Below are 22,624 nucleotides of genomic sequence, written 5' to 3'. Positions count from 1 at the left end.
TTAACTGTGCCCTCCTAACTGGGCCTGCTGTGTGTGTCTGTGTGTAGGTGTCTGTGTGCTTGAATGTTGTCTTTCTGTACCTGATGTTCCCACTCAAAGTTACAAAATTGTTACATTTAAAGCACTTTCATCTGTTCTGATTAAGTTCTAAGAAATAAGTACCAATAATTATCCAAAATTGTTTCTATTTTTTTAACCTTTTTTATAATTTCATTTCCTCACAAAAAGGACTTTCATTTTCTCACAAAAAACGAAAATGATCATATGATGATAAATTTGATGTCACAGGGGTAAATGGCAAATATGAACCATCATTGGTAATTGAGCTAAAGTAAACATCTGTTAATTATTTTTAAATAAATTGTTATGGCTGTATTGATTTAAAAGCCTAATACTGTGGTGGGTCCACCAGACCCGGGAAAATTGGCTGAGTAACAAAAAATATGAACGCCTTACAAGGGTTAAGGTATCTAGCAGAAGTGCTGTTCCTTTCTACCTCTCTCCTTTCCTCTTATGAAGCTAAATTAGACAAGATTAGTAAATGTGCTTACCCTGAGAGTTCCTCAAAATAATTCAACTGTATTGTTCCATCATGATTCAAAGATAGCATTACATTTGCTAAACACAGCACACGTTTGCATCCCTCAACCTGAGGGCAATTTACAGCACTGATAAGGTGCATGATTTTATCACTACATGGATAGCCTGGGAAACAACCGTATGACTTTAGAGCAGGTTGTCCACATATTCCCTAGTTGAGTTGCATATGATCTGACTAAGACTAAATATGACTACATAAGACTAAATATGTACATGTAAGAGGAGAAAAGGTCTCTGGACACCCATCCCTGATCAGAGACTAAGGCGGGGATCACATTAGCCAGCGGCAGCGGTAAACGTAACCCAACGCTCAGGCCATAATAAGTTTTATCTCGTTCCTAAGCAACACAAACGGTTTGTCAATTCAATACGTGCGCGTTGCGCTTTGAAAGTTGAACCAAGTTGTTCAACGCTAGCGTTACGCCAGCGTTGCCACCGCTCCGCTGCCGCACCGTAGAGAACAACAAGAAACCTGCCGCTTGCCGCTGGCTAATGTGGTCCCCGTGTGTCTGTGATCAGGGATGGGTGCCCAGAGACCTTTCTGTTTCTTTCCTCTTACATGTAGTCATATTTAGTCTTAGTCAGATCATATGCAACTCAACTAGGGAGAAAGGGAGGTGAAAGGGGCGTCGCTAACTGTGGCACACAATCAATCAATCAATCAATCAACCACAAGAGAAGCAGAGTCCACTCCGGTTTGATGGCCCAGGGACAGCTCTGACTTAAGCTCTTGATTAAAGGAGGATATTCACAATGTTTTATATTATTATATTATATGATTTCTAATATATATATATACAGTATATGATGTGAATGATTACATGAAATTGAGCATTTGCTATTTTTGGCTGAAGAATGTACATGAGAAAAAATGTACGAAAAATGAATGTCATTCACATCATACAAATGCCAAGGTATTTCACTGTCGTTATGGATGTGACAAAAAGTCCATTTTCTGTGGAATTGCCCATATAAAGGCCTATACATGGCCTTTTCTTTGGGTTCAGCAAAAGTGAAGTGGATACGTTGCATTTCCAGTAGTCCTCTTAGTCATGTCACAGTCCCAGGCCTAGGGACCATAAAAAAGTTGAGTCGTCCTCTTAGTCTTGATGACATGCATCACATTGCCAGGCCTAGGGACAACACTGACCTTTCCAAAGCAGCTGCAACATTATGACAGCCCCATCGCTTCTGAAACCTCGGGATCCACCACATTCTCCGGAAATGAGCACGATCTACCACCCCAGTTTACCCACAAACATACACAGACTCAAATACAACCACACACCTTATCATGACCTCATCACAGCCCCCACCACACAAACACACACACACACACACACACACACACACACACACACACACAAACTGACATCCCCTCACATGCTGTAGGAGGCAGATGAGGCTTCCTAATCCCCACACTCACACACACACACACACACACACACACACACACACAAAAATACACAAACACACACACACATACAGAGACACAAAATCACTGCCTCACCACCCATCCAACCACACACACTGCATCACACACAAACAAACACATACACACACACACACACACACACACCTTATCACGACCGCATCACAAATCACCACACACACAAACACAAACAAACACAAACACCTTATCACAACTGCATCACAAACCACCACACACACACACACAGACACAAACAAACATACACACACACCTTATCACCACCTCACCCCACCCCACCCCACACACACATACTACCCCCCAACACACATTCTCATCTTCACACTCCACTTAGAGTGTCAGACCGTGTGGCAGCTGAGAGAGAGAGACAGGGAGAGAGAGAGAGAGAGGGAGACCACCCACGAGCGTCCATTAACAGTAACCATTGTTTTACAGGACTCTACATAACAGCAGAACAGTGGCCACACCTTGCTCAGTGTGCTGTCATCTCCGTCCATAGCTATCTCCCCACACCCCAGCAATTAGATAGCATCATAAATTCCCTAGTCATAAAGGCAAAGAAAGGCAGGGAGACAGAGATTTGGAGATTTATGTGTGGCAATTCTAGCAAATCCCAAACACTGCATCCTACTGTAGACGCTCCAAACCAAGGAATGTTGGCCTGCTTTTGCTTTTGCACATATTTTATAAAAATCTTGCATGTGGATTTCCCCCTTCTCTTCCTTCTTGAAACCACTACAGTGGAATTCATACTGGCCGCTGTATGTATGTATGTATGTATGTATGTACTGTATGTGCGGTATGTATGTGTATGAATGTATGTGCGGTATGTATGTACACTCTTAAAACAAATGTGTTGGAAACAACACAAACTGTGTTGTCCCTACATCTGGACACAGAGATGTGTTAAAAACAACACACGTTCATTTTAAGAGTGTATGTGTGAATATATGTGAATATGAAGTATAGACCCTTTCAACAAGGTAAACAAAAACAATGCTTGAACGTTATATTTGGGCCCCAATCTACTTCCTCTGCATTAAGATAACATATGGAATGTTAAAAAGGAAGTCTTGTGGGGCCAACTATGATGCTGATAATGGAACTCTCTTGAAAGGGTCCATACTGTCCCAGCACTGTAGCTGAAGTGTTGCCAGTTTACCTGTCACCTGTGACGTCTGTGCTGCACCCTTTATCTGAGGCGGTTTGTTTTTTAACACCGTAATATGATACACCGAAGAGGAGTCTAAATGTGACAGCTCCTTGCCTCATTAAAGGAAGGCATCTTGCTCAGGGGGTGAGGTGATAATTTCCCAGGTTGCACTTCACCTTCTGACCCCGCCTCGGGTCATGGGTCACCAGTCTCTGTGCCCGATCATGCAGAGCCGTTAAACTTTTATGTGGGTCTTTAAAACAAGTTATGCAGTTTACCACAGCATCAATTTGTCAAAATGGCTTTCAGTGCCTTTGAGGTTATTTCTAATTTTTTGTCCTTCAGCGGTACGTCTTTCCAGGCCAAAAGCACCGTCTCCATGCCAAGTTACACATAGGTATGCAGGCCAGTTACAGTTGCAGAAAGCCGCTATATATGAACCGTGCCCTAGCCTACAGTGTCATCAGCGTTGAGCGATTATCTCATTTTATTTGAATAATAGCTGAGCACTGCTGATGTTTCAAACAACCACTCCTGTGTAATTGTAACTTCTTATTGTTGCAAATCCTTGACAAATTGCATTTCGCTCAAAGTGATTGGGAGGCGTGAAAGGAATGTGGAGGTTTCTTTGGTGGAGGTAACTGGAGAGCGCTTGATTGTCGGAAGATATGCGCAAGGTTTCTGTGGCTACGGGCTACGGGGCCCTCAGGGCTTTTCCCCCGCACTGTTATGACTATTTCTCTAATTATCATGTAGGTGTAAATATCAGACCTCTAAAAGAAGACTTTTTTTTTTTTTAAAAAGGGGAAGGAAAGAAATAAAAAACAGTAAAAACACGGCTTTCCCCTTGATGACCCACAGATGTGCTAAATTATGGAGGAATCTTTTGCAATACAGCATGGAAAAATGGAAGCACTTGTTTAAGTGTCTCTGGTTTCCAAAGGCCCTGTTTTTCTCCTCTGAGAACCTCTTCAGCTGAACTGCTCTTGAGGAGTGGCATGGCGTGGTATGGTGTTGCGTGGCTTGTTGTCGTGTAGTGGCGTGTAGCATGGTGTGGTGTGATTACACAGATGTCTATGGTAGGAGCCGTATTAAAAACACCGCTGTGCCCATTTGCAGAGGTAAACGGCGTTATGTGGTTTTAGGGAGGGTTCTGTACCCTTTGGTTAATATCGGGCTGCTGGTAGACAGCTAATAGCCCTGATTATGGCCCGTAATTACCAAGCTCACAGCTCCGGGTAGAGCATTAATTTTTTCATGCGGTTGCATTTCTAGGTGTTTTTCATTTCTTTTCTTCCAGAAAATCTAAAATTAACTCAAGACAAATGTGGTTTCTCTTTCAAAGCAAACACACTTAATCAAGACAAAGTGACAAGTCCACCTCTACGCAAAACATAACTGTCCAATAAATCATGGCTTTATGGAACATTTCAGTAATGCCTTCCGAGGCCTCCCTTGGTGTTTGTCTAAGATTATACAGGACAGGTCCTCGGCTTTGTCTACAGTAACGCGCTGATCAACTAACAGACCACGCTCTCCATGGACAGTTCCCGTTCGCTCGCACAGTTGTTTCTGAGAACTTCAAGACCGATTAGTGTGAGGTTGTCAGACTGACCAGATGAGATGGTGATTTAAGATGACGTAATTCATTCCAGTTGTTTTATTCCTGTTTTCGTTCCCTGGAGATGTGCGGACCTGTGAGCTCGAGGAACACTCCCACACACTGCATACCCAGCGAAGCGAAGAGTGCAGGCGAATTGTCGGGAAATAGAACCTGAAGCCCTTTTTCTTGGTCTTTTAAGGCCCGTGTGTTTAGTTTGCGAGCTAAATGCTACCAGATTCATTGTTATTTCTCAGTCGACATTTGAGTTTTTCATTTTCACAGAGTGCAAACTTGTGCTGCGTTGCAATCACTAAGGATAGCCATGTAGTCACAGGTCTGCTTCCACTTCCTGGAGTTCTTCTGTTCCTCAGCTGAGTTTATTTTCTTGTCTCCAGGCACACACACACACACACACACACACACACACACACACACACACACACACACACGGCCGGGGCGGCACACTCGGGACGAGATGGAAAGCAGGTCCCTCACAGTGCTGCTTACACAGGCAGTGTGAAGGTAAAGCTCTCTCTCCTCTCTGGCTGACCCCTCAGTGGTCTCAGCCACGATGGCATGGACGATGGAGGCTATGACAGAAACCAACTCTGAAAGTGCAGAAGTGCCGTGGCACCAGGGCCCACCCTTCCCTGTGAGCATAGAGGTGATGATGTGATTTTCTCTGTGTGCAGAAAAACAGCAGCCCAGTCCGACCCAGAGTTTTATTCTCCTCTAAATATAGATTTGGCTAGATCTGCGTGTTTGCATGGGCGAAGAAGAACACTGTGAGGAGACGCTGCGCTGTAGGGTAACTCAGGGTGAAGAGAGGCAAGGAGACGAGAAGAGATGAGAAGAGAAGAGATAAGATGGGAAGAAAGGATAAGAGAAGAGAAGAGTTTGGATGAAAGTACAAGAGAAGCAAAGAAAAGAGAAGTGAAGAAAAGAGAAGAGAGGAGAATGAAGAGAGGAGAAGAGAAGGGAGGAGGAGGGATTGGGAAAGTGCTCTTTGGTTTTCCCCACTGCTGGGACAGAGGCCAAAGACAGTAGCTCAGTCTCTGTCAAGTGTAATGTATTCAGATACTGTACAATACTGTTTACTTATAATATACAATATACACCGTACGTCGCTTTGGACAAAAGCATCTGCCGTATACAGTGCAACCAGAAAGTCAATCTACACACAATGCTCCAATCTACACACAATGCTCTAATATACACACAATGATCCAATCTACACACAATCTAACAATGCTCCAATACTCCACAAAACAACAAGGTGTTTGGAGTGTTTTATTTATTAAAAATAAAAGACTGAAATATCCCATTTACAAAAGTATTCAGACCCCTTGTTATGACACTTGCAATTGAACTCTGGTACATTCCACTTCTATCAACCATGAACCATGCCGTATGAGGCATAAACAAACTTGACTGAGGCCTGAAGATCCTGTGAGATCGAAACGTTGCCTTTTTAGACTAAAATAAAGTATATTTGTGGAGCTCACGTACAGTGTGCAGATCTTCTTCTATATCAAGTATACGAGAAACTGGTCCAATTCGATACTCCCTGTTACTCCTGCCAAACTTCACCAGTCTATCAAACTCCTTCTTTCTCTCACTGTGGAAAAACAAAGACTTTCCACCCCCCTTGAGCCCCCACCCACCCACCACACACACACACACACACACACACACTCCCTCCTCTCTTTCAATATAAACAATCACTGTCAAACTCTCTCCCTCTCTATCTCTGTCTTTGTCTCTCTCTATAAGTTCTGGCCCAGATGCGCCATGACGACGGGTGAAAGTCATAAACTGAAAGTGCTGGCTGTCTGTGTTTGTTTTAGTGCTGTCAGGCAGAGAGTCATCGTGATGCGTCGCGACCCTTTCCATCAGCTCTGACACACAGGGGTCAGCATGTCTCCATCTCGGCCTGAGACACACTCACAGCACACAGTTGCTTTATGTGATCTGTATAGAGGAGGTGCACAGCTGGAAGTCTGGAGGTGGTGGGTTTTTTAACCATAGTTAACTGTATGAAATAGGTTTTTACGCCATTTATCACATGCGCTAAAGCCTGGTGGATGGGCCTCCTCTGCTTTTAAAGGAGAAATCCGGCGAGTTTAAAGGAGGAATCGGGCGAAAACAATCGTTTTACCCAGCTCGAGTTGCTAGTTCCAACAGCTAACGCAGCCAGGCAGCTACAGCGCTACACTCTGGGAGCATGGACATGGGACCTCACGGACATGCCCCCAGAGTATAGTGCTGTAGCTGCCTGACTGTGTTAGCTGCTGGCTGTAGCAACTTGAGCTAGGTAAAACCGATTTATTTTATTTTATTTCGTACTCGGTGACCTCGAGAAACGGAGATCTATGTGAAAACTGGCTGTATTTCTCTTTTAACAGAATCCCCCATAGAGCAGAGCAGAGTATCAGTACTACAGTAGTGTAGTCTCAAACACATCCATGCCAGATGAGCTCTTGAAATTGACTCTCCATACAGTAGTGTAGGCCTACTCTCAAACACATCCATGCCAGATGAGCTCTAGATGAGCCAGATAAATGGCTGTCCTTATGGCAATGCAAAGTTAGAAACAGACTTGCGCCAGATCTGGCCTCCCCCCATGCCGTCTGTGCAGCGTGTTTCATGTCCTCTATGAGCTGCCGTACCTGCAGGTCTCCTGGTTTTACTGCATTCCTAACCTCCCGGGGCCTGGCAGGAGAGCCCCTCTGCAGGTCTCCATAGGCACGCTTGGATGCTGAGACAGAGAGACACCACCACACTGAGACACACAGTGGACTGCACACTACACACAGCTACTGCGCACCAAATGGGTTAGTGGTAGCATAGTGGCTAATGAACTGGGCTAGCATGCGTAGCATAGTGGCTAAGGAGCTGGGCTAGCATGCAGTAACCTGAAAGGTTGTGGGTTCAATTCACATCTTCCACCACTGTGCCCTTGAGCAAGGCACTTAACCCTGAGTTGCTCTGTGGATAATGGCCTAAGTCTGCTAAATGATAAAAGTATCTGCTAAATTAATAAATGTAACGTCAATGTAATCATCACAATGATAAGAAATACTGGACAACCATTGCATGTCCAACATGTCTATCTCAATGAAAACCCATTGTTGGACACGCACTCTGCACACTATACTTAATGTATGTGTGGTATATTCTATCTATAGTTCATATATATCAATATTTATAGATATAGGTGTGTGTGTGGTGAATGCCGATGTGTATGTTCACACATACCTGTGGATGTGGTTTCATGTGCTTTTGTTTCCACTGTGCCTGTGTGAGTATGTGTGTATGAGTGTGTGGGTGTGTGTGTGTGTGTGTGTAGGTGAGTGTGTGTGAGTGACTGCCAGCGTGTGCGTGCATGTGTGTGGCATATGCATGTGTGTTTGTGTGTTGCCATGGATGCCTGACAGACTGTGTGGTGTGTGTGTGTTCGTTCACGTGTGCTACATCCGTATATCAGCAGCTCGGTCCCCCGTGGAGGATCCTGTTGCTGAGTGGCTCTGTGATTAATTACAGGACGTATTTCCACGGTAATACAGCTCCAGAACAAACAAGCAAGGGTGTGTGTGTGTGTTTGTGTGTGTGTGCGTGTGTGTGTATGCGTGCTTGTGTGTGTGTGTGCGTGTGTGTGTGTGCGTGCGTGTGTGTATGTGTGCTTGTGTGTCTGTGTGTGTGTGTGTTTGTGTGTGTGTGTGTGTGTGTGTGTGTGTGTGTGTGTGTGTGTGTGTCTGTCTTTGTGTGTGTGTGTTCCAGAACAAGCAAGCAAACATGGCCATGCCGGCCACCTAGCAGCCCAGCACACGTTTCCAGACCCACAATGGGGTAGTGTGTGTGTGTGTGTGTGTGTGCTTGTCTGTGTGTGGTGATAGTGGTGCAATGCTCAATGCTGCGTAACTTTTGCATGGACTCAGTACAAGCACAACATTATGACTTTTTGGTGGAAGCCATGGGGCACCCTCATGCACACATAACCACACACACACATGCACACACACACACACACACACACACACACAGCTGAACCCAGTTACCGTAGGCAGCACCCCCTCTAGGCCCCCTCCACCTAACCGAAAAACAGCCGTGCTTGCTGGCACTGGGGTTCTCTGTGTGTGTGTGTGTGTGTGTGTGTGTGTGTGTGTGTGTGAGTGTGTGTCTGGGCGTCTTTGAGCACCAGTAGACATGCTGTTCTCATTGGCCTCCATCTTCCTGTCCCTTTGGAAAGGGGGGCAGAGCCCAGACCAACGTGTTAACACACGGACGAGGAGAAAATGCAAGCAACAGATCCTGGTCTCCACCCTGGAGTGTGTGTGTGTATGTGTGCATGTGTGTGTGTGTGTATGGTTATGTGTGTGTGTGTGTGTGTGTGTGTGTGTGTGTGTGTGTGTGTGGTTATGTGTGTGTGTGTGTGTGTGCGCGCTCACTCGCTCACTCACGCGCACGTGTGTGTGTGTGTGTGTGTGTGCGTACTGCTCTGCCTGTTTACCTGCCCAACACACTTTGTCTGAGCTCAATCACCATTTGTTAACATGCTCGAAGCAAACTGAGGCATAAAGCTAAGAGTTAGACTATGGTGACAGTGCTGTGTTGAATTGTCCTTTTACTGTAATGACACTGAAAAATCATAGAGCACTACCTGGCTGAAAAAAAAAAACATATCTGGCAGAGATTGCCTATCTGATGACTATCATAGTAGACGTTAGGCTGAATCTGGGATGATTGATGTCAGATCATATTCATTTTGTCGGCTCTTTAGCATAGCCACAACTTGCACCGCATCATTGTGACACAGTTTGACACATCTAGTTTCATTTTGATCCTATGTGTTTATGTGTTCATTTTGTGTGTGTGTGTGTGTGTGTGTTATGGGTATAAATATGTGTTTATTTGAGTGTATGTGTTTGTGTGTGTGTGTGTGTTTGTGTGTGTGTTGCTCTGATTTTGAATGATTTACGAGTCCCACGGGGGTCATAAAGTCTCTACTGGTATTCCAGAGCAAAAGGCAAGCATGCAGTCAGAGTGGCTGTCCCTCCCTTTAACAAAACACATCACCAGGAGGCTCCTCTTTATGACTGTTGCAACCGCAGCTGGGTTATTGATGCCATTCACTTTGGGGGTCATTTTGATACTTACTAGAGACTGAAATAAATAACTCCACCTCATGCCAGCCTTCTCATGTTCACGTCGGAGTCTCGTGCCTGATGTGTTTATGTTGACTAGTGTGTATGTATGGAACAAACCGGCATGTGTAGGCCTATATGAGAGTATTTGTGAGGGTGTGCGTGTGTTTGTATTTGTTTGTGTGTATCAGCGCATGTGTGTGTGTATGTGTGTTTGTGTATGTATCTTTTATATTCAGTGCCTATGGGTGTGTGTTTGTTTGTGTGTATGTCAGTGTGTATGTGTGTAAAAGGGATTTGGTGCCTGTGAGTGTGTGTTTGTATCTTTATACTGTATTTGTCTGTGTGTGTGTGTGTGTGTGGTATTGGTATTGCCTGTTGGTATGTGTTTGTATGTTTGTGTGTATGTGTCAGTGTGTGTGTGTGTATGTGTGTATGTGTGTGTGTGTGTGTACGGCATACGGTGCCTGTTGGTGTGTGTTTGTATGTTTGTGTGTACTGTATGTGTCAGTGTGTGTGTGTGTGTGTGTGCGTGTGTGTGTACAGCATACGGTGCCTGTGGGTATATGTTTGTATGTTTGTGTGTACGTGTCAGTGTGTGTGTGTGTATGGCATTCGGTGCCTGTGAGTGTGTGTTTGCCTAATGTCTCCCAGCTGTGTTGTGGTCAGCGTGCACAGGACGAGTTGGGGGGGGGGGGCGGTGGCTGGAGTCGGGTGAATACTGCGGTCACAAGGGAAATGCTACGAGGCCATCAAGCAAAACGTTTCCTGCTCTGAAACATGGACACGGAGAGAGCTGAGGTTTTTCAGTGTTTTTAGCGCTTCGTTTTTTATTTGCTCCCTTTTGGTCTAGCATGGCATGACATGGCGTGGCAAACGACGCATTTCACTGCCCTCATAAACGAAAACAGCCTTCTAGGGCTTCGGACATCACGAGCGCGCGGTGCTAACGTCACGTCAGAGATTTATTCATCGGCTCGCTCTCTGAGGTTGTCACAGGAGACCACATACACGCCATGCTCTCTAATACCGTAACTCAAAATCCTCCCTGCTTTCACCCAGGGCTGCGGACTGCGTAAGCAGCTGTTTGGCCTCACAAATGAAGTGCATAAACAGTGGAAAACAACATAAATCTGGCTATGTGGAAGCTAATGTATCCATACTAAAACACTCTAATTCAAAGTTTACACACACACACACACACACACACACACACACACACACACACACACACACACACACACACACACACAAACCGCAGTGTTCACACCAGGAACTAGGCCTTTTAGAGGTGCTTTAACAACAGAAATGACCCGTGACTAAAGCGCCGACAGGCTTGACAGCAGGGCCAGGCGGTAGCGGGATGGACGCAAGGTGTCCTTCAGAGGGCAGGAGTGAACAGGCTGCCTAGCGACACAAGAATGTGACCTCACAAAGCCTGTCACTTCCACAATGACATCAACTTCCTTCTTCTCCCATTGGCCATTGTCCTTTAAGTCTATTATTGCAGAGGCGTGACAGTGTCCTTTTTTTGGTACCCCCTGAAATAACGCACATTTTTGTTCCAAAGTGGAAGTGAGTGAGTTAATGTGGCTTTCGTGGGTGGGTTGAGGTTAACATGCGTTTTGCGAGATTGACCTCATTGGTTTGTGGATGTGACTCCCTCTGTTATTTGCAATGGCTCCTGACTGTCCTTCCGAGCCCCCACTGGGTGCACGAGGAGGGGGACGAGTCCGAGGAGGGCGAGAGTTTAATGGGTAAAGGAGTTAAGAAAGCACAGAGCCGGGAAGAAAGCTCTCCTTTGTGAAGGAGAAAATGCTTTGGCGTCCGCAATTCCCTGCCTGCCCCCTCTCGGCCTCTCGACATCCCAGCTCTCTACCACACGGGTCCGCCGGGACACTAGCACTGTAATTCCATACAAGCCAAACATGCTCCACTTCTGTTTCCATTTTGGGTTTAAGGTAGAGAGGTAGAGAACACCACCCCATCCCCCCCCACACACACACACACATCCCACACTATGAAAAACCTCTTTGTTTGACAGCCCCCACCCCGCACACACACACACACACACACAAAAATTATATAAACTCAGAAATGTTGGGAGGAGAGGTTCATACCTGCTTAAACACACTCATGTCTTCGCAGCCCTCCCTTTTGTAATCACTGTCTCTGGGCTGCCTTGCAAATCTACTGGCTTCCACCAGAGCTCCTCAGACACGTCTGGGGCGATATAATTTATCTCGGAGCTGCCATGCTCCATCGTGGCTGGGCAGCAGAGCCAGAGAGAGGCTCCAAGCCCTGAAAAAAAAATCACAGAATGTTTTCATTGGTCTCTGTAGCGCCGAGGCTCTCGGTGAGGCTATGCCAACATCTGTAGAAATGTCAGTAGAAGGGGGAGGGGGGGGTTGCATGGGGTAGGGTAGGCTAAGGGTGAGAAGGAGGGGGGTCTGTGTCAATCAAGGGGGAATGCTGTTGAGAGTCCGCAGGAAATCAATCATCCGTGGCCACAACTGGCCTGATCGGTGAGACACACACCTGTGGGAGGGGTTCTGTGTGTGTGTGTGTGTGTGTGTGTGTGTAATCTGAAACTGAACACCACCCTCCACCACACATACAGTTCCTCTGTTTTATCTACCTACCTCCACTCATTGTAGTTTATAAATACTGGGATGCGATTGTAGGGGGTGCTAATTAGTGATAGGTTGCTATTGCTAGCATAGCTGAGTATGTGAGTGAACTGCCGTCGGAACACTGTGTTGTGACTATGGGCTCTGTGCACTAGCTTACTTGAAGTCGGCAAACCAGTTTCCTGTTTCTTGACATGGCTGTCGTGGCCTACTGGTTAGGGCTTGTAAAGGGTTGCCGGTTCAACCATCTGAAGTGCCCTTGAGCAAGGCACCTTACTCCTCACTGCTCCCCGAGCGCCACTGCAGCAAGGCAGCTCACTGCTCCGGGTTAGTGTGCTTCACCTCACTGTGTTTCATTGTGTGCTCTGTGTGTTCACTAATTCACAGATGGGGTAAATGCAGAGACCAAATTCCTTGTTTACGCCAGTATACTTGGCCTAGAAACCTGATTTACATTTACATTTACAAGCACCTGAAGATGAGCGCTTTAGTTGTACCAAAACGTAAGAAATACAAATACAATGCCTTAATGTCCGTGGGCAGCTCTATGAGGCACTGCTGTGTGCCACTGTGCTCAGCTTCAAGTCATTAAAGCGATTTTAGCTTCTACCTTTTTCCTAAAAAGGCCAGTCTATGTTCACTGGCTGCACAAAATAAGGAGGGAAGGATTTTTCGGTGAGCACACATTTTGGTTCAACTCAAGCCTCTTCAGGTGCTTGTTGACAGCGATGTCAACAAACAGGAAACTTGTTTGCCAACTTCAAGTAATCTAGTGCACAGAGCCCATAGGGTGTGCGAGAAGCTACTATTCTAGAGAGGCTAAAGCATCGCAAGGTTGTGATTACTATTGTCACTACTATTGTAAAATGTTTTGCTGGGTTGTGGCTGTAGGAGCATTACTGATGTTTATCATTATTATTATTATTATTTATGTATTTAGCCAACACTTTTATCCAAAGCGACTTACAGATACCAATTGCAGGGGCCAGTCTCCCTGGAACAACTCTGAGTCAAGTGCCTTGCTCAAGGGCACAACAGTGGCAGCCGGGGATCAAATCGACAACTTTTTGTGGCTAATGCTAGGCTAATGCTAGCCAAGTTCCTTACTAGTAATAGTTATACTACCACCACCTCCATCAGATGATGGCCAGGCACATTGTTGTATTCAGATGTCAAATGTCTCGTTTTTGCTCTGCATGAGCCTCACATGCAAGTTAGTGCATTTGGACATAGGCCTCTTAAAATGTAACCATAAGTGGCTCATTTTCCCAAATTATGCCTGGAATGGTGAACAGATTAATTGAAGTGTAGATTAGATATGCCTGCATGCTTTTCCTCAGCTGAGCACATGATCTGATCTGAGCATTCTGTTTTTTAGAAAATGGCTCCTGGAATGGTAACATCTGTACTAGAAATGACTGCTGCGTATGCAAAAAAAATAGGTGTAGCTCCCAAGTACCCTCCACAACCTACGCCTGCAAATCACCGAAAACCTCAACCTCAAAAATATCCTCTCTGAAGGTTTAGGAGAACAGGTTATTAAGGTTATTTACTGAGTAAATAATCATATAATTTTTCTCTTTACCTATTAGCCTGTTAGCTGTGCAGTTAATTTCCCAATTTACCACACATTAATATTAATAATAATTTAACATGACTTTTTTCGAATTACTGATTTTTCTCACCTAGATCTTTCAGGTACAGTAGATCTAGTCTGGAACACCATAGTTCATAACCGTTTCCCTCAGGCAAGAAAAATGTCAGGCCAATCAGTGACGAGAAGGGAAGACGACACTGAAACTTATTGTGATAAACAGAAGCAGCAACACCTGCAAACATCAAAAAATGCAGTTGGAAAAATACAGAAATTTATTTACAGCAAAGGTAGACCCACATACATTGTTTCCTGACTGTTGATGCTGTTTATTGTCAGTTTGTTAAGTTTAGGCAAAGTAGGAACTAACGTTAGGAATCATGATCAATGTGATTGGTAAGACTGGACCAATAATTTCCAAGTTAGTGCCCGTCACGATGCAAGTGTTGCAAAAGTTTCCCAATCTTTTTTTTTAATGCAATGTTTATTGATTTTTCAACAAAGGGAAGTATACACAGCATTTGTCAATGATGGTCAGATTTTCCCTTAACCCCCTCCACCCACCCACCCAATCCCTTACCAACACATGGATCAGCATTAGTCAGAGTACAAATACATGTTTGAAGCAATCATACAAAATGAACACACACACACACATTATTGAAAAAAGAAAAAAAAGTAAAGAGAAAAGAAACACCTATTTACAAAGCAACTCTTTAATCATGGCAATGCATGTAGCCAATTATTGATAGTGGAAGGCTAACGTTTCCCAATCTTGAGTCACCAGACTCTATTTACTTCGTGAATGAGTTTGGGTTTTTCCAGGCTAGAACTCATCCACCCCCTCACCAATCTTACTCATGGATATCTTGAGCACACTGATGAAAACCTGTCTGAACACTGGCCATCATTCCAACCCCGTAGATCTAAAGCAAACAAACAAACAAAAAACTTTTTTATCAACACGTGCTCTATATTATACGTCAACTATATTTATAATTATACTTTAAAATCTGATTAATACAATATAGTTTTCCTCAGATGACTCAATGTATTAATGTTAATATTTGAATCAGGCAAAATGAAAAAAGAAATACCACTCCACTCATCCCCTTCTGGTAAAAAATAGCTGTTATTCAACCTCATGATGACATATCCAATTTAAAGAAGTGTGTTTAAGTGTTGGGGACTGTACCTTTAAAATTGATTACCAGACAATGTTCACGTTTTCCATAATTATTAGGTTCACCAGGATACCAGTGAGTGTAATCAAACCTAGACCCATCACTCCAGAGCCACAGGCCCTCCTGACAAAAACAGACAAAATATCATCAGAAATCTACTTTTGTGTAGAACGCATATTGAGTGCATATTCTTATGTTATGTCATGTTCCAAGTCACTATATTAATTAATATATCTCAAAACCACAATTTAAGGAATAAAATGTCCATGGGACGTGCCACGACGAAATGAGTCCAGTTCGACAAAATAAAAAATGGGTTTATTGGATATTCATAATCCACCGAACTTAAGGTTTAAAACAAGGGGTCATTTGTTCAATTCTGTTTAGCTAACCCAGAGATATTGGCCAAAATGTGACAGCTATCCTCATCTATTCCTCAACAAGTTTTGAGAAAATCAGCTTTAAAGTTTGTGAAGTTTAAATGAGCATATGTATATTTCCTCTCAACCAATCACCACAAGACTATGCATCTTGATAATGTTCCCGTTGCCTTTGTAATTAAAATAGCCCCAGTGCTGGAGCTGTCAATCTCTGTTCTCCGCAGCTTCAGAATCTGAAAAGATCCGAACTACACAGTTTCTAAATGTTCTATTCACGCAGGCGGTAAAACTCGTAAGGCATTCGTAGTTAACTATTCTTTCACACAAACATACGGGTATTTGTGGGCGTTTGAGGGCGTTTTTGGGAGGTAACCAGGTACGCCATGTTTTTGGAGGTGCAAACAAACGCTGCATTGCCATTGAGATCACATAGTAAGGAGCTGGCTCAAGGGTTTTTATAGTCATACATGCATGTTCACTTCTGGCTCCTTGGTTATTTCAGGCTATTTGACGTCTTTAGAACGTATAATAATATTATACGTTCTAAAGATTATATTATAAACATATCAGAGGTGTCAAATGTTGAGTTACTCCAGTCTAGATTTTTTGACGTTAATCACTTCTATGATGTATTGCTATTGTCTATCCAAAGTAAAATGCCTGTTTTAAAGTTAACTGATGGTTAAATAACCAAAATTGTTTGCACCTCCAAATGGGCGGTGACATACGTCTGTGACGCGTGTTTGTGTGAAAGAATAACTTGTGAGGTAGCCTATAATGTTCTATCATCTGAAGACGACAAGGACAACAATAGCCTGCTTAATGCATAGCCTAATGTTTTTAGAAATAGGCCGCCAACTCCAAAACATATTGTAGCGACCAGAGGGGGGAGACATCATTCTAGTTGAGCTAGTTAGCACAAAGGATCATGGGACTGTTTATGGTTGAGATAAAAGTCATGTTTTAGTGTTGTTATGTGCATGTTCACTTGCCTTCTGTGGTTTCCAGTGTGTGTGTGACTGATAATAGTGTCATGTTAACTTTTACTAATACTTTAACCACCGCGACTGAGTGTCTTAGTGTGTTTGGCTATGTCTGGCCAGTATTCCAGTATTGAGCGTTCATGTCTGATTCGAAATAAATACAATACAAACTCACTTGCATCTTTCCACGAGTGCTCGCCACATTGGTGGGATTGGGATTGTGGGATTTTAAAGTAAAGTAAAAGGACAGATGGAGAAACAGATTAAAGAGCTGGAGAAAGCCATTGAGCAAAACGTTCAACTCCTGGATAACCTGGAGAGGCCATCCAACACACCCTGATGGTTCCAGTGCACCATGGCCATACCGCCCCCTAGAGGTTGGGAATGCTACTGCGGGAGAATCACTGCTGCCTGCTGTCCCTGGCCGCCCCCTAGTGGCGAGGAGGACCACCGCTGATGACACCCTGCTGTCTGCGACAGGTGCGGGACATCAACAGTCTTTCGCTGCCGCCAATGTACCACCACCACTGGTAACCACACCCAGACCACCACACCCTGCAGCCATGCCTAGGACACCAGCCAAGCTTCCTAAGTACAATGGGCTGACGCAGCTAGAGCCATATCTCTCTCAAGTGCAGCTGGCAGCATGGCACGGCGGCTGGAGCAACGAAGAAGCTGCCACTCACCTGGCCCTGGCATTGGAAGGAAAAGCGCTGCAGGTGCTCCTCGACATTGCCCCAGCAGAGCAACGAGACCTACAGGCTTTGACCATGGCGCTACAGAGGCGGTTCGGGCAGAGACTCCTCACCGACCAGAGCAGGGAGCAGCTAGCTAGCCGTCACCGCCAAGAAGGAGAGAGCCTAGGTACCTTCGCCGCAGATGTGCAGCTGATTGCCCAACATGGCTACCCACAGTTCCATGCTGCTGCCCAAGAGGAGCTGGCCCTCCATGCCTTCCTGCGGGGGCTCGCACCAGAGAGGTTGCGCCAGCATGTTTGCCTCGCTATACCCCAGTCTCTCAGTGAGGCCCTTCGTGAAGCTGAACGGGCTGAAGTGGTGCTCTTGACACGGTCTACTCCTCAAAAGGGTTCCACACCACAACCACACGTAAGGATGGCAGACATCAAGATGACTGAATATGATGAAGAAGAGGCGGAGGTTGAAGAGGTTTATCAAGTCCAGCCTTCACCACAACGGTCTCAGCGGTGGCCCCCACCCTCTAGGCGTCGTCCACCTCGCCAACCAGACCGCCGTTACCGATGCGAGGAGCCTGGCCATGTTGCTTGAAATTGCCCAGCCCCTGCACCAAAGACCAGGGCCACTTACCATGCGGGAAACGACAGCGGAGTGGCTCAGTGAAGGGGACCGCCACTCCAGTTGCCAACCCCTCTCCGAGGCCAGTATGCACTGGTATTGCACAGTATTTTCTTGGTGCGGCCTGGGATCCTCCCAAGCACTATCGGCCCCCTCCCAAAGGGGTGGTCCCCAACTAACACCCAGCTGATGACAGTGACAGAAGAGAGAGCAGATATGAGAGGGAAGAAGGGACTGAGAATCCAGGCTGGAAGCCTGGTGCTGGTGCATGAGTTCTGGCTCACCAACATCCGAGACCCGTGCAACATTGGACTGGACTTCCTGAACCGTTGGAAAGCACTTGTTGATGTGTCCGGGGCAACCATTACCCTTGGCACAGAGACCCTGGCACTCCAGTCTGGCCAAGCAATGGCTGCTCTGCAAGAGCCAGGCCACAGTGCATCACCACCTGCCAGCACACCCACCATCACCCCTGAACAGCCACAGCCCTCCCCAGCCCCTATGATGGAGCCTGCTGTTCCCTCCACTGAAACGACCGAGGCCATACACGACTTGTGGCAACGCCTTAACCTACAGCAATGCCGCGAGCTGAAACAACTCCTTGAGGACTACATGGACATCTTTGCCTCAAGAGACGAAGACTGCAGGCATAGTAGACTGCAGGCAAGTTTGATCCAGCATGCTATCGGCACCGGCTCCGTCAAGCCCATCCGTCTACGCCCTCATCGGCTGAGTCTTGCCAAATGGCAGGCGGCGGAGGACAAGATCCGCGAAATGTTAGCTGCGGGAGTAATCGAGCCCTCCGACAGCCCATGGGCAGCCCCAGTTGTCTTGGTGAGGAAGAAGGACAGCAGCTGGCGTTTCTGCGTGGACTATCGACTCCTTAATGGCACCACAAGGAAGGACTCCTACCAACTCCCGCGCATCGACGATGCCCTTGACTACCTCCTGGGGCCAGCTGGTTCAGCTCCTTAGACTTGCACAGTGGCTACTGGCAGGTGGAGCTGGCCCCAGATGTAAGACCAAAGACTGCCTTCACCATCGGGCAGGGGCTGTGGCAGTTCCGCGTCGTGGCAGTTCCGCGTCATGCCATTCGGGATTCAGGGCCCTGTCAAATCTACGGGATGTTTTCACTGCCCTCCGGCAGGCTGGGCTGCAGCTGAACCCTGCAAAGTGCCGCCTGCTGACAAGGGAGACAGAGTTCCTGGGCCACATCGTCAGTGGCCGTGGTGTAGCCACCAACCAAGATAAGGTCGCTGCCGTCTGTGACTGGCCCACCTCAGCTAACATCAGCGACCACAGTGACCAGGGGCGGAACGACGGCTTGGGGTGAACAAGACGAGGACGATGGGCTGGTGGAGCCATCCTCACCAGTCAACACCAGCATGACTGGGACCGCCACCTGCCCTTAGTCCGCACTGCGGTCCAGGAGTCCAGCCAGTGCATGCCTGCTGCCCTTATGTTTGGGGCGAGAGCTCTGGACACCAGTTGACTTGGTGTTTGGCGTCCCGCCTGAACCCGAGATTGCTGGGGGAAAAGAAATGGACTACTTTCGTAGACTGAGGGATCGTCTTCAGGTGGTCCATGACTACTCCCGCCAGGCCCAGGCCAACGCTGGGGTACGACAGAAGAGGGCTTACGACACGCGATGTCAGGGCCAGGCCTTTGTACCAGGGGACAAGGTACGGATCTATTGTCCTGTCCACAAGAAAGGGGGTTTCTCCCAAGCTCCACAGCCGCTGGCAAGGGCCCGGGGAGGTGTTGGATCGACTGTCTGAAGTGGTTTACTGGGTGCGCATGCCCGGCCAGGGGCGCAAGGTGGTGCTGCACCGGGACAGACTCTCACCTTACCGGCCCCTTGCCCCATCTCTAGTTGGAGAGGGGGATAGCAGTATCTGTCCGCAGGCTGATCAGAATGCCTCTCCTCCTGTTGCACCTCCTGTGAGCCCCAGACGGCCTGCTCGACAGCGGAGACAGCCTGGACATTTGAGGGACTTTGTGTTGAGTGATGGGGTCGCCGAGGACAGCTGACCCCTCAGGTGGGGGCTATGTAGTGACCAGAGGGGGGAGACATCATTCTAGTTGAGCTAGTTAGCACAAATGCTCATGGGACTGTTTATGGTTCATGTCTGATTCTAAATAAATACAGTACACCTTGTGGTCGCGCGGTGTAAGGGATGCACGGGTTGTAAATTAAGATAATCTGACTCATTTGCATCTTTCCACGAGCGCTCGCCACAATATTGAATCGAACCAATTGGGTGCAATCTCTGTGAGGAATCTGGTCAGCAACAACAACTGTATGTTTAGGTTGCTGTTTCTCCTCCATAAATCTCTTCGCTAAAATAGAAATTTTCTTCAGAATAATTGCAAGTGGATAGCCTATTTATGGTGAATTCTTAAAGAGGCCAAAAGCCAAAGCATGAAGTTAATTACCAAAGAAAACGGAAACTTTCCTGTTCTCACACAGCATCTGAACGAGTAAGAAAAAAGTCAACTTTTTTATCCAAACTGTAATGCGCAGCCTACACATTTAGCTTTCAAAATCATATTTCTACATCAATACATCAATGAGTGATAGATAAGAGGTTTTAAGGAATGTCCAAAATACAGTATAAATCGCACACTGGAGGATATCCTTTTGCTGATTTTATTTGCATTAAACAAACGTGTTTTGCATCAGTTCACACAAATAAAATCAACAAAAGGATATCCTCCAGTGTGGGATGTATATTCTTTTTTGAAGTTTCAATAGTTCTGCTGAACATCATCAGCACCTGGAAAAAGAAGAGCTGTGCACAGATATTTTGAACTTTGAAGGTTAAGGAATGTGTTCATGATCAAATCGCTATATTGAAATGGATTTCCACGACATAGGGCTCATTTCGTCATGGCACCCCCCATATTTTGAAAAAAGTAAAATGCCAGCAAATCTTATTTCATAGCTAATACCAATGTAATCTTGAGCTATGTTGAAAGGATAATTGCCATGAAACCATAATAGATTGTAGCTGTTATACAGTACCTGAAGAGCATCGTATCCTCCAATCCAGGTAATACGAGAGTCGTGAGTGTGTCTGCGGACTAGATCCTTGATGAAATTGTACTCCTTTTTGTTGTGTACCGAGGCCAGATTCCCTCCAATCATTACACAGTATTGCTACAAGAACAAATTTTCATTTCATTTTTGTTTGTCACTGATTCACAGTGCATGTTTTTGAAGAATCATGGAGTACCACAGAACTATGAAATAATCATCCCTGGTGATATTATTATGTCATGATTTTTTTTACAGAATTTGACAGCCTATTCATCAGTTGCAATGTTTTGCTGATGCCATTTTGTTGGTGATATTCAAACTTCTAGTTCTCTCATCAAACAGCAATTCATATGGCAACCACAAATTAATGGCAAACCAAAATGTAAATGTATTTAACATTTCATAAATAAGGGACACACCTCAGATTCAGCCCAAGTTCTTGCTGTGTGGACAAATCTAAAACATCGGGTACCATAATGAAACCAGCTATAAGGACAAGCGTGCATGTACGTCACATTCCTGATACTTCTCACTTCTGTCTCTCCTATAAGGAAAAGAGGTTAGTCCAAAAATGGTGCAGCAATACCAAGTGATACATGCAATGTACAAACAGCTCAACTTTAGAAATGATTCTCTCTTTAAAAATATGTTCTCATTGATGTTTAAATGATAAGAATGAAAAGTGAAACTGAACACTGAAAGTAAAAAAATAAATAAAATAAAACAAAAAATATTTAATGTGTTTGATGATTTGTGAGTTTCATTTAAAACAATAATTGTGACATCTCAGACATTTTTTTACTAAGACAATATACTTCAGCATCTTGTTCTGAGCCCTCTGTACCTTAAATGAAACATTCAAATGACTAAATAATGAAGAGAAATAAGTGAATGCAAAAGGTCACAAATAACTGTAATTTAGATGGTCAGAGTAGAGATGAACTCAAACCTGCAATCACCACCATCATCAGTCCACAGAGCACGAGGAGAGTAAAGCTGCCTGTGCTGATCATCGTGCTGGCCTAAACATGAAGCAAAGCAAGTTTATTTTTTACTTATGAAGCACAATTCATGCACAGTGCTTCAGATACACTGATTAGGTCCCTAAGGTCATGGGGTTAAAGGTCAAGGTCACATATGGTCAGAGGTCAAGGACTAGTTTGTTCTATGGCACTAGAGGTTAAAGAAAGTGGAAGCATACTCACCATGCACAATTACAACTAACATACAAAAGGTGGGTTGCACCAACAAGGATTAAATCTTGACCGGACCTGGATTAAATCAAGGTTTATCCATTAATCCAGTTGCACCAAACTTTAAACATAGTTTAAAAGTAATCAAGATTACATTTAATACATCCTTTTAATCTTGGTTTAGAAATTCATATAAACCTGGATTAATTTTAAACCTGTTGCTCAACTGCTTAAAAGAATTTCAAGTTTTTGCCTGAAATTGCACTGTGCCTATTTACAAGGGCATTGTTCTCACCTCTTCTGGGGCCTACCATCAAATGTTGGACCTCTATAGAAAGCTGAGAACCTGTAGTTTTC

The 22,624-nt window shown here is 45.2% G+C and overlaps 1 protein-coding gene across 1 annotated transcript; it reads right to left on the bottom strand.

Annotated features, from left to right (window-relative positions):
- Window positions 1-14,944: 14,944 nt before the first annotated feature.
- LOC125284439 (ladderlectin-like) lies at window positions 14,945-22,330 on the bottom strand. Its single transcript, XM_048228382.1, has 6 exons — window positions 22,280-22,330; window positions 22,024-22,096; window positions 21,494-21,618; window positions 21,060-21,194; window positions 15,370-15,481; window positions 14,945-15,100 (listed from the first exon to the last, which is right to left on the bottom strand). The coding sequence occupies exons 1-6, from the start codon at window positions 22,280-22,282 to the stop codon at window positions 15,033-15,035; spliced, it is 516 nt and encodes a 171-aa protein (XP_048084339.1). The 5' UTR covers window positions 22,283-22,330; the 3' UTR covers window positions 14,945-15,032.
- Between the last annotated feature and the right edge of the window lie 294 nt (window positions 22,331-22,624).

Source organism: Alosa alosa, chromosome 19 (assembly GCF_017589495.1).
Source record: "Alosa alosa isolate M-15738 ecotype Scorff River chromosome 19, AALO_Geno_1.1, whole genome shotgun sequence".
NCBI lineage: Eukaryota > Metazoa > Chordata > Actinopteri > Clupeiformes > Clupeidae > Alosa > Alosa alosa.
This window is presented reverse-complemented; position numbering and strand designations above follow the sequence as displayed.

Excerpts from the sequence above, each read along its gene's own strand:
- LOC125284439 (XM_048228382.1), bottom strand. Across the intron at positions 21,619-22,023 it reads GATGATGGTGGTGATTGCAG|GAGAGACAGAAGTGAGAAGT; the intron begins GTTTGAGTTCAT and ends TTTTCCTTATAG. Across the intron at positions 15,482-21,059 it reads GAGGATACGATGCTCTTCAG|GAGGGCCTGTGGCTCTGGAG; the intron begins GTACTGTATAAC and ends TGTTTTTGTCAG.